The sequence below is a fragment of the Cetorhinus maximus genome, chromosome 22 (genome assembly GCF_964194155.1).
Source record: "Cetorhinus maximus chromosome 22, sCetMax3.hap1.1, whole genome shotgun sequence".
NCBI classification, from domain to species: domain Eukaryota; kingdom Metazoa; phylum Chordata; class Chondrichthyes; order Lamniformes; family Cetorhinidae; genus Cetorhinus; species Cetorhinus maximus.
The window spans coordinates 3,719,951-3,732,075 of record NC_135900.1 but is presented as its reverse complement, the minus strand read 5'-3'; the positions used below and the strand labels follow the sequence as shown (position 1 = coordinate 3,732,075).

Below are 12,125 nucleotides of genomic sequence, written 5' to 3'. Positions count from 1 at the left end.
CTCATACCCACACACTCCCCCCATACCCACACACACTCCCCCCATACCCACACACACTCCCCCCATACCCACACACACTCCCCCCATACCCACACACACTCTCCCCATACCCACACACTCTCCCCATACCCACACACAATCTCCCCATACCCACACACACTCCCCCCATACCCACACACACTCCCCCCATACCCACACACACTCCCCCCATACCCACACACACTCTCCCCATACCCACACCCACTCTCCACATACCCACACACACTCCCCCCATACCCACACACACTCCCCCCATACCCACACACACACACCCCATACCCACACACACACCCCCCATACCCACACACACTCCCCCCATACCCACACACACTGCCCCCATACCCACACACACTCCCCCCATACCCACACACAATCTCCCCATACCCACACACACACCCCCCATACCCACACACACTTCCCCCATACCAACACACAATCTCCCCATACCCACACACAATCTCCCCATACATACACACACTCCCCCCATACCCACACACAATCCCCCCATACCCACACACACTCCCCCCATACCTACACACACTCCCCCCATACCCACACACACTCCCCCCATACCCACACACACTCTCCCCATACCCACACACACTCCCCCCATACCCACACACAATCCTCCATCCCGCATACATGATCCCTCACACACAACCTGGACATCCTATTCAACTACCCTCATCCTGTACAATTCCCCCCACCCTACATTGCCCCATCCTCACACAGCAGTTTCCCACGACCCCTAACTGCACCGACCTTGTTTAATAATCGAGAGAGAATAAGACTCAGGTACCTGTGTCCTTTATCTTGTCCCGTGAAAGTTCATGAACAGTGCCGCTGATTTCCTGTCGCAAACCGAGGAGGATCTCCTCGAGGCTGACCATATCCTTACAGTCCAGGTCGATAAAGAACTCGTACTCTCCTCTCTTGAAGCGGGAAGGCCTGGATTCAATGTGAGTGAGGTTCATACCTTTCTCCTGCCAAAGTCAAAAGAAAATAAACTTGTGCTTTCTTTTAGGAAACTGCTGTTTTTAAATTTAATGCAGGAAACCTGTTGCATTTCTACAGCACCTTCCATACTCCCAATATTTTCCAAAGTGCTTTGGAATGTCGGAAATATGGCAGCCAATTTATGCTTAGCAGGCTCCCTCACACAGCAATGTGATAATGACCAGATAATCTGCTTTTAGTGATGTGAGTTGAGGGATAAATATTGGTCCAGGACAATGGGGAGAACTCCTCTGCTCTTCTTCCAATAACATCATGGAATCTTTTACATCCACTTGAGTTGGCAGATGGGGCCTCAGTTTAATGTCTCGTCCAAAAGAAAGCTGTTTCAACAATAGAGCACTTCCTCAGCACTGAACTAAATAAGATCATGGCTGATCTGGTTGTAGCCTTAACTCAATTTTCCTGTCTGCCCCAATTACCCTCGAATCCCTTGCCTATCAAAAATCTACCTAACTCAGCCTTGAATGAATTCAATGACCCAAACTCCACCGCTCTCTGTGGAAGAGAATTCCAAAGACTAACGATCCTCTGAGAGAAGATATTCCTCCTCATCTTAATTCTAAATGGGAGTCCCTTATTTTAAACTGTGCCCCCTAGTTCTAGATTCCCCTGATGAGGGGGATCAGCATCCACCTGATCAAGTCCCCTCAGAATCTCATACGTTTCAATAAGATCACCTCTCATTCTTCTAAACCCCAATGAGTATAGGTCCAACCTGCTCATTCTTTCCTCATAAAACAAATCCTTCATCCCAGGAATCGGCCTAGTGAACCTTCTCTGAACTGCTTCCAATGCAAGTATGTCCTTAAGTAAGGAGACTAAAACTGTATACAGTACTCTAGGTGCAGTCTTATCTATGCCCTGTACAGTTGTATCTAGAATTCCCATATTTTAAAGGCCAACATTCCAATTACCTTCCTAATTATTTGTCCCACCTGCATACTAACCTTTTGTGATTCATGTACCAGGACACCCAGATCCCTCTGTACCACAACATTGTGCAGTCTCTCTCTATTTAAATAATATTCTGCTTTTTATTCTTCCTGCCAAATTGAACAAGTTCATATTTTCCCACATTATACTCCATCTGCCAAATGTTTGCCCACTCACTTAACCTGTCTATATCCCTTTGCAGGCTCTTTGGGCAGAATTGTCTCAGAATTGCACTAGGTGCGGTAGTGGGCGTGATAAACAACTTTTACCCGCCGGCCACAATGGCGGGTTTTCGCGACGTGTCATCCACTTCCCATCTCATTAATTATGCAGCCACAGGAAACACGCCATCTCGCTGGCGGGCGGCCTCTGAATCGCCCGTCACACCGTTATCTCACCGCTTCCTCTCTCCGGGTATCATATCTAAACTGCAGCCACCCACACAGTTCTCAATGCCGGCAGCCCAGGACTGCTCCAGTGAAGCCAAGAAGAGTTCAGTGATCCGTCACTGGAATGTCTTTCGGAGGCCCTTCGTAATGTCCTCTACCCCCGCCCTGGCCCAGGAGGACCAGCAATTTTATCATTCCGGCTTGGGAGGCGGTGGCAGTGGTGATCAGTGCCAACGCTGCACAGAAGAGGTTGGCCATCCAGTGCAGAAAGAGGATGAATGATCTCATCCATGCTGCCAGGGTAAGGCAACCGTCTCATCACTCTAAACTCACACACTCACAAGCCCATCACACATTCACTGGCATCTCACTCACTGGCAGCTCAAGGGACATCACCACTCACTCTCTCACACTCATCCTCACATCTCCATCTGGCTCCATCTCCCCTGGAGAATGCCTGCTCAGCCCTCACCATCTTGAGGCCACTTGCACAGGTCAACATGTGCCCCACACACACGCTGGTATACCCCCCTTCCCCAGCACAGCCCGAACCCTGCAGCCATTGAAAACCCACCGCGGCATTACAGCTGGTCTGGAAGGTAGAGACCTGCCCGTGAGCCTCCCTAAAAGTGATGTGGTGCTGTCTGTGAAGCCTGGCGCTGATGACTGTGAGTACTGCCCGAAGCAAGGTAGGCAAACAGACCTCAAAGCCCTGAGCCAAGTGTAGTTTGCCAGGTAATTGCAAACTGGTTTCATGACAACGTGAAACCGATTTTTGCGATTTCCCGATATTTTCCGCTCCTCCCTGCAATGACGCCTGCCAGAAACGGAAGCAGATGATTCCATCATTTGTATCCTCCTCGCAAATTGCTTTCCTACCGATTTTTGTATTGTCAGCAAGTTTGGCAGAAATTCACTTGGTCCCTTCATGCAAGTCATTAGTATAGATTGTAAATAGCTGAGGCCTCAGCACTGATCCTTGTGGCACTCCACGAGTTACAGTTTGCCAAACTGAAAATGACCCATTTATCCCAACTCGCTCTCTTTCCTGTTTGTTAGCCAACCCTTTATCCATGCCAGTATATTACCCCTAATACCTTGAGCTCTTATGTTTTATACCTTACCTTTATACCTTTTATATGACACCATTTCAAATGTCTTTTGGAAAGTGTCAACCTCTATTACGTCAAGCACTGGGTGCAATACCATTGTGGCTATTTTGTTGGATTAATAATCTAGAGAACAAGAGTTCAAATCCCAACATGACAATTTGGGAATTTGAATTCCATTTGTGGGAAGGAAAGAATCTGGAAGTATGAAGTATGAAGGAAACCTGCTGTCCTTACTCAGTCTATGTCAATTTGTGACTCCAATCCCACACCAAGATGCTTCCTTTTAACTGCCCTGTTGGGGGGGATGACGGGGGGGCGGGGGCGTGCTGAGGGGCAGTAATGCATCCTGTTGCATCAAGCGGCCCGAAAGGAAAACAGGAATAGCACTGCGGGTGTACCCAGGCCACATGGACTGCAGCAGTTCAAGAAGGCAGCTCATCACCACCTTCTCAAGGGCAATTAGGGATGGTATAAATGCCAATAAATGCTGCCCTTGCCAGCGACATCCACACACCATGAATGAATTGGAAACAACAGCTGTTATGATCACTTTGGTTCGCTGCCATCCCTTTTATTGAATTCAGAGTTACAACTTTCCCTGTGGTAGCATTTGAACTCAAGAGCACACAAGGGTAGAAATTCTGTTTGGTCAGCTTCGTGTCTGAACGTTTAATGTACTATATACATCACTGTTATACAGCTCGGGGCCCTGAGGCGGCTGTGGGCTTCTCATACGAAAACAGGACATATAACAGAGATGGGAATCAGAAGGGGAACTCAGCTACAGGAGGGTACCCAATAACCCACTTCAATCAGGTACCCAGCGAGAATATTGGTACAAGCCAGTGGGGTATATTTACATCCTGCCACTATCTTAATAAGACTTCTGTTAGAGGGCCATATGCAGCATTGGAATCCATACAATAGAAAAGGATATTGAGGCTTTGCAAAGGGTACAGTGCAGATTCACTAGTCTGCAATCATCAAGAAAGATTGAAAAGTTGGGGCCTTTTCTTTGTTAAAACAATAGGGGATGTGATAAAAAAAACTTCTTTAAAAATTATGATAGGACATGAAGCAAGCTGTTTCCAGTGATTGAAGAGTCAACAACAAGGGGTCAGAGACAGAAGAGTGAATGCCAGAGATTTAGAACAGAGAGCGGGAGAAATGTCTTCACAGAGAGTTGCTAGGCTGTGTGATTCACTTCCAGGGTTGAAGGTTAGGATAGAACCAGTAAGCATTCAAGATTAAATTAGACAAGATCTCATTGGAGCACTCACTGCTCCCTCCATCCAGACACACTTTGAGTCGTGTCTAAACTTTGGGTTATTTAAAAAGTACAAGTTGATTATAAAGTTATTGAAGAATTGGGCTCTGCACCTGGAAAATAGCTTTTTTAAAAAGTAATTAAATAATAAGGGGTTCATACGAACATACAAACAAGGAGCAAGAGTAGGCCATTCTGCCCCTCGAACCTGCTCCACCATTTAATAAGATCATGGCTGATCTGATAGTAACCTAAAATCTGCATCCCGCCTACCCCCGATAACCTATCCCCCCCTTGCTTACCAAGATTCTATCCACCCTGCCTTAAAAATATTTCACCGCCTTTTCAGGAAGAGAGTTCCAAAGACTCATGATGCCCCTGAGTGAAAACATTTTGCCTCATCTCTGTTTAAAATGGGCAAACCTTTATTTTTAAACAGTGATCCCTAGTTTTAGATTCTTCCACAAGAGGAAACATCCTCTCCACATCCACCCCGTCATGACCCCTCAGGATCTTTTATGTTGCAATTAAGTCACCTCTCACTCTTCTAAACTCCAGTGGATATAAGCCTACCCTGTCCAACCTTTCCTCATAAGACAACTCATCCATTCCTGGTATTAGTCTAGTAAGCCTTTTCTGAACTGCTTCCAACACATTTACATCCTTCCTGCAGCTCTTGTGGAGAGGAGAAATATAGGTGTCACTAGGGGGCAGATGGTTTCAGGACAAGCCTCTCACCCCCTCCCACAATGATGAGGCCGTGTGTACTGCTTCAGTGCTGATAGGATTACGTGGGTATCTGGCACAGAAACCAACAAGTCCCTGTTGGCGTTTATCCTCCACTTGAGCCTTCTCCCATCTTTCCTCATCTAAATCTGCCATTGGAGCCATCTATTCCCTTCTCAAGCTCAAATGCTTTTCTAGGGATTGTAAGGAAACTGGATGCTGATGAAAGGTCACAACCTGAAACGTTAACTCTGTTTCTCTCTCCACCAGACACTGCCTGACCTGTTGAGTATTTCCAGCATTTTCTGTTTCTATTTCAGATTTCCAGCACCTGTGTTTTGCTTTTGTGTTGGAGAGTTGTATGTTGGACATCTGGAAGGATTACAGGCTAATCATCGAACTTCCTCATGTCTTGGAACCACAATACTTTCAAAAGAAACAGCATGTTTCCTGCCCTGGCTGTGTGAGTAATATCTATGAAAAATGTTTGTGCAAGAAAATAAGTGACTGGAACAACATCTATTGTAATAACTACAGGTAGAGAGAACCATAAACTATTGTATGAAAAGGTAATGGATGATAAAGCCATAAAGGATTTGAGAATAGTTGTCAGGAAGCCTTGTTTGAGAAAGGTATTTTTGAAGTAACCAACTACAACTGTTTATGTAAGTAGACAGATTTCAAATGATTCAGGAACAAATGCGCATTAAGTCTTATTTGTGACATGTGCCTTTGATGTAGGCAATGTAAGGTGTATAAAAGAGCATGGTTCTTCTGAGGGGCTCAAAAGATAGAACTAAAAATTGAAAGCCTCTCTCTAGACAGATTAGATTGATCACCAATACTGGGTGTCAATAAGGTCTATACTGTATACCATCAAGCAGCTTGTACTTACTTGAAGTGAGTCCCTGCAAAAGATAAAAGGAAGGAGGTTAACTAACAGTTGAATGTTAACAAAAATGAGTTGGGTAAACATTCTGTGTTTTTTATTTGATTATGGGATGTGGGTGTCACTGGCTAGGCCAGTATTTATTACCCATCCCTAACTGCCCTTGTTCAGGGGGCATTTAAGAGTCAACTTTATTGCTGTGGGTCTGGAGTCACATATAGGCCAGACCAGGGTAAGGACAGCAGATTTCCTTCCCTTAAGGGCATTAGTGAACCAGATGGCTTTCTACAATAATTGGCAATGGTTATCATTAGACTTTTAATTCCAGGTTTTTATTGAATTCTATTTAAACTTCACCACCTGCTGTGGTGGGACTTGAACCTAGGTCCCGAGAACATTACCCTGGGTTTCTGGAATACTAGCCCAGTGACAATACCACTATGCCACAACCTCGTCCTATTCTGTACAACAGGCTCTGTGTTGGGGTCTCTAAATGGAGCAAATCTAGCCAAAAGCGTTAATCAGAAGCAACTGGCATTTATATAGAACAAAAGAAAATGAGAAATCAGAGATGGAATAGGCTATTCAGTCCTTCTAGCCTGCTCTGCCATTCAATAAGTTCATGGTTGATTTTCCACCTCAACACTACTTTCCCGCACCTACCCCCCATATCCCTTGAGTCCCTTAGTACCATAAACCTGACAATCACTGTCTTCAATGTATTTAACCACTGGGCACTGAGGGTTGTAAGGCTGGAGAAGATTGCACAGGTACTGTGGGGGGTGAGGTTGTGAAGGGATTTGAAAGCAAGGATGAGAATTTTAAAATTGAGGTGATGCCTGACCAGGGACCAGTGTAGTTTAGGGGATGGTGGGGGCACAAGGCTAGTTTTGGATCAGCTAATGGTTACAGAGGGTGGAGAAGTATTTAGTTTATTGCTCTTGAATATTCTCGAATCAATAGAGGAAGGTCATTGACGTGAGCATGCATTGTGATACTCGATCATGGTAAGTTAACACAACAAACATGACATTTTGCTTCTCAGCTTATGTGAAATTGTAGAACCCTGCTCTGCTTCTCTGTGCTAACAAGTGAAGTTTTCCATTGCTAAACACATTGGTTGGCTGGCTGACCTTATTGTTTATGTCTGTGTCCCATTCAGTATTGAGACAACACAGTTCATTGTAATTTGTACTACAGAAAACAAGTAGATTGGTCTCAGCCATGAGTAAGTGGGTGGTGCTGTCACCTTGGAGTCAGGAGGCTGTGTGTTTAAACCCCATCCCAGAGGCTTGCGCACATAACCCATGCTGACAAAACCAGTCTAGTGCCAGGTGGATGCTGCACTGTCAGAGGTGCCATCTTTCGGATGAGGCCCTGTCTGATCCCTGAGGCGGAAGATCCCAGGGCCACTATTTCAAAGGGTTCTCCCTGGCTCACTGGCCAACATTCACCCTTAACCAACATCACTAAAAGCCCAGATTATCTGGTCATCATCACATTGCTGTTTTGGGATCTTGCTGTACACAAATTGGCTGCCACTTTTCCTACACTAGAACATAAGAGATAGGAGCTGGAGAATGTCATTTTCCCTTTGAGCCTACTCTGTCATTCAATAAGATCATAGCAAATCTAATATCTCAACTCCACCTTTCTGCACTATTCCCACATTCCTTAATTTCCTTAGAACTGTACCCAAAAATCTATTGGCCTCCGTCTTGTGTATACTGAGAGCCTGAGTATCCACAGCTCTCTGAGGTGGACAATTCCAAAGATTCACAACCCTTTGAGTGAAGGAATTTCTCAGGCCAAAATGGTTGACTCATTATCCAGAGACTATGGCTCCATGCTCTAGATTCCCCAACCAGGGGAAACATCCTCCCAGCATTCTACCCTGTCAACCCCCTAAAAAAAATGTATGCGTTTTGATAAGATCACCTCTCATTTTTCTAAACCCCATGGGTCAGAATTTTACATTCGGCGCATGGGTGCGTGCCCGACATGTCCGAACGTAATATGAAGTGCGATGACATCAGGCGTGCGTCCCGACGTCATCGCGCACTCACACAACATTTCATTTGACGGGCGCGTGCCAGAGTCAGCTACGCGCTCACCAATAATTGAAAGGCCCATTAAGGACATTAACAAGGTAATTAACTGGAATTTTACATTACCCGTCCAACCCAATGGCTGTCGAGCAGGCGAAAAGGCCAAGCGGCCTTTACATTTTTTAGGAAACCTCATCCACGAGCGGGATGAAGTTTCCTAAAGCTTAAGCACATTAAGTAAAAACTTTATTTTGAAATTAAAAACATATCCCATCTCATGTGACACAGTCACATGAGGGGACGTGTTTTATTACATTTTTATTGTCTTTATTAGTTTTTTTACAAAGCGCTTCAATCTCCTTAAGGCAGCTCCGAGCCGCAGGGAGATTTAAACGCTCCTCCGTGCACATGCGTGAACTGCGCACCAGGCCCGCTCTCCCTCCTCCCTCCCGCCTGCAGAGGCAGCACTCAGCGCTGCCGCTCGTCATCCATACAGGGCGGGCCTTAATTGGCCCACTCGCGTGAAATCGCAGAGCAGAGCCGATCGCGGGTGGCGGTTAGCTTCCCGGCCACCCCCAGCCCGCTGCCGCCGAGCTCACCTAATGAGGGAAAAATTCCGGCATATGGAATGTATGCCTAGTCTACTCAATCCCTCCTGATAGGACAATCCCCTCATCCCAGTAACCAGGCTAGTGAACTTCTGGTGAACTCCTCCTAGGGCAAGTATATCCTTCCTTAGATAAGGAGACTAAAGCTGTACACAATACTCCAGGTGTGGCCTGGAACAGTGAATACACTTCAAAAATCCTTTGTTGCCTGTGAACTCTTTGGGATATCCTGAGGTTGTGAAAGATGCTATAGAAATTACTCATAAGCTGCTGACTTGTTCTTGTCTGCTTTGTGCTAACACCTAAGGCAATAACCCAACACCTTTGGGTCCAATACAAAACTTGTTGCTTTGGCTTTCTTGAACCAGTTGAACACCAGGTCGCTTTCCTGAAATGCTGTGCCTTTAACAGATGCTATCATTGATACAACTAACCTTTCTCTTTAAGATCACAGTTTTAAAACCTGACCGTATTAACCGAGGACTCATTTGACAAACCCTCCGTTGTTTGGTCAGGAGCCCCCAGCTGTGGATCACCACAGAAAGTCAGGCACCCAAGTTGATGAAATTGCTTTGGAAAAGGTTGGAATTCAACACGTCGACACCAGCGATCGGCCTGACTGCCAGTGCCACTTGCGACTTGTATCGCGTGGTGTCTGTTTATAAAGCACTGTCGAGGATCAAAAGGAGATGTGGGAGGATGAGCGGGAGTGGGAGGTTAAGTGGGAGGATAAGCAGGTGGAGATCAGTGCATGCTATAAAAATATGTTTCTGAGCCAAACAAGCTGTTCAAACTCACTGTACAAATAATTGCATCATTCCCTGAACTATAAAGTGACGAAAAGTGAAATGGGACAGGAAAGGTGGAAACTAGACAAGAAATCCTATAGGTTGCATGAAAATCTTTCTTCTCAAAATATTATTTTCCAACTGTCCTTTTTGTGACATTTGGCACAAAATGAAAGAACTTGTCCAGCCAGATGATGTCTACGTGACACAGGGAGGAACTAAAAGGTATATTTACTCAAGCGGTTTCCCTTCTCAGAACTTTGATGCTGCAATGTGTATTTTGAATAAGCAGCCCCAAGGTTGCAACAGCAGAGTTTTTTTTTAAATTCATTTGCTGGATGTGGGCTTTCGCTGGCTGGGCCAGCATTTATTGCCCATCCCTAATTGCCCTTGAGAAGGTGGGTGGTGAGCTGCCTTCTTGAACCCCTGCAGTCCATGTGGTGTAGGTACACCCACAGTGCTGTTAGGGAGGGAGTTCCAGGATTTTGACCCAGCGGCAGTGAAGGAACGGCGATATATTTCCAAGTCAGGATGGTGAGAGGCTTGGAGAGGAACTTCCAGGTGGTGGTGTTCCCATGTATCTGCTGCCCTTGTCCTTCTAGGTGGTAGTGGTCATGGGTTTGGTAGGTGCTGTCCAAGGAGGCTTGGTGAGTTCCTGCAGCGCACCTTGTAGATGGTACACACTGCTGCCAGGAATTGAGTTACTCGTCGCAGGATTCCTAGTCTCTGACTGGCCCTTGGAGCCACAATATTTGTATGGCAGGTCCAGTTCAGTCTCTAGTCAATGGTAACCCCCAGGATGTTGATAGTGGGGGATTCAGTGATTTGTTCAGCTGAGTTCAGAAATTGTACCAGATAAGTATAAAGGAACATAGAAACATAGGGACATAGGATCAGATGTAGGCCATTCAGCCCCTCAAGCCTACATTTGACTAGATCATAATTGATCATCTACCTTAATGCCATTTTCCTGCCCTATCCCCATACTCCCAATGTCATTAGTATCCAGAAATCTATCGATTTCTGTCTTGAACATACTCAATGATTGAGCCTCCAGGTAGAGAATTCCAAAGATTTATTACTCTCTGAGTAAAGAAATTCCTCCTCATCTCAGTCCTAAATGGCCTGCCCCTTATTCTGAGACTGTGTCCCCTGGTTCTAGACCCCCCCCACCCCCACCCCCAGCCAGGGGCAACATCCTTCCTGCATCTACCCTGTCGAGTCCTGTAAGAATTCTGAAAGGAAGGACTGAACAGGCTGAGTTTCCTCTCTCTAGAAGAGAGATGGTTGAGGGGTGACCTCATAGAAGGTTTTAAAATTACAAAAGAGTTTGATAGGGAGAAAATATTTCCACTAGCGGGGAACAACAAAATAATGTGGGAGAACAAAATAATGGCCATAAATATAAAATAGTCATTAATAATTCCAATATGGAATTCAGGAGAAACATCTTTACCAGAGAGTGATGAGATTGTGGAACTCACAACCAGCAGGCATATAAAGTTGCTAGAAAAAGTAGTAAGTCTGAGGATTGGGATTTGGAATCCAGCAAAGGAGGACTAAGGGATTGATTAAGAGGGGAAAAAATAGAGTATGAGAGAAAATTTGCAAGGAACATAAATGCGGACTGTAAAAGTTTCTATAAGCATGTAAAAAGAAAAAGATTAGTGGAGACAAATGTAGGTCCTTACAGTCTGAAATGGGAGAATTTATAATAGAGAACAAGGAAATGGCAGAGCAATTAAACAACTACTTTAGTTCTGTCTTCACGGAGGAAGATACAAATAACTTCCCAGAAATGCTAGGGAACAAAGGGCCTAGCGAGAAGGAAGAATTGAAGGAAATTAGTATGACTAAAACATTAGTGCTGGAGAAATTAATGGGACTGAAAGCTGATAAATCCCCAGGGCCTGATAATCTACATCCCGGGGTACTAAAGGAGGCGGCCTTGGAAATAGTGGATGCATTGGTTGTCATCTTTCAAAACTCTGTAGATTCTGAAACAGTCCTGGCAGATTTGAGGGTGACAAATGTAACACCACTATTTAAAAAAGAAGGGAGGGAGAAAACAGCGAATTACAGACCGGTTAGCCTAACATCAGTAGTAGGGAAAATCTACAGTCTATTATAAAGGATACACAGGACACTTAGAAAATGTCAAACAGGATTAGATAATGTCAATGATGATTTATGAAAGGGAAATCATGTTTGACAAACCTACTGGAGTTTTTTGAGGGCGTAACTAGCAGAATAGATAAGGGAGAACCAGTGGATGTGGTGTATTTGGATTTTCAGAAATCTTTTGATAA

At 45.1% G+C, this 12,125-nt stretch overlaps 1 protein-coding gene across 3 annotated transcripts in view; it reads right to left on the bottom strand.

Annotated features, from left to right (window-relative positions):
- Positions 1–12,125, bottom strand: part of pah (phenylalanine hydroxylase) — an 81,454-nt gene that overhangs the window by 43,653 nt on the left and 25,676 nt on the right. For 2 of the 3 annotated variants that reach the window (XM_078567647.1, XM_078567649.1), the window contains one exon: positions 839–1,022. In XM_078567647.1, the coding sequence (XP_078423773.1) occupies positions 839–1,022 (184 nt within the window). Of the gene's footprint in view, positions 1–838; positions 1,023–9,462; positions 9,604–12,125 lie in introns of those variants that run through there. The other variant, XM_078567648.1, reaches the window with a different exon arrangement.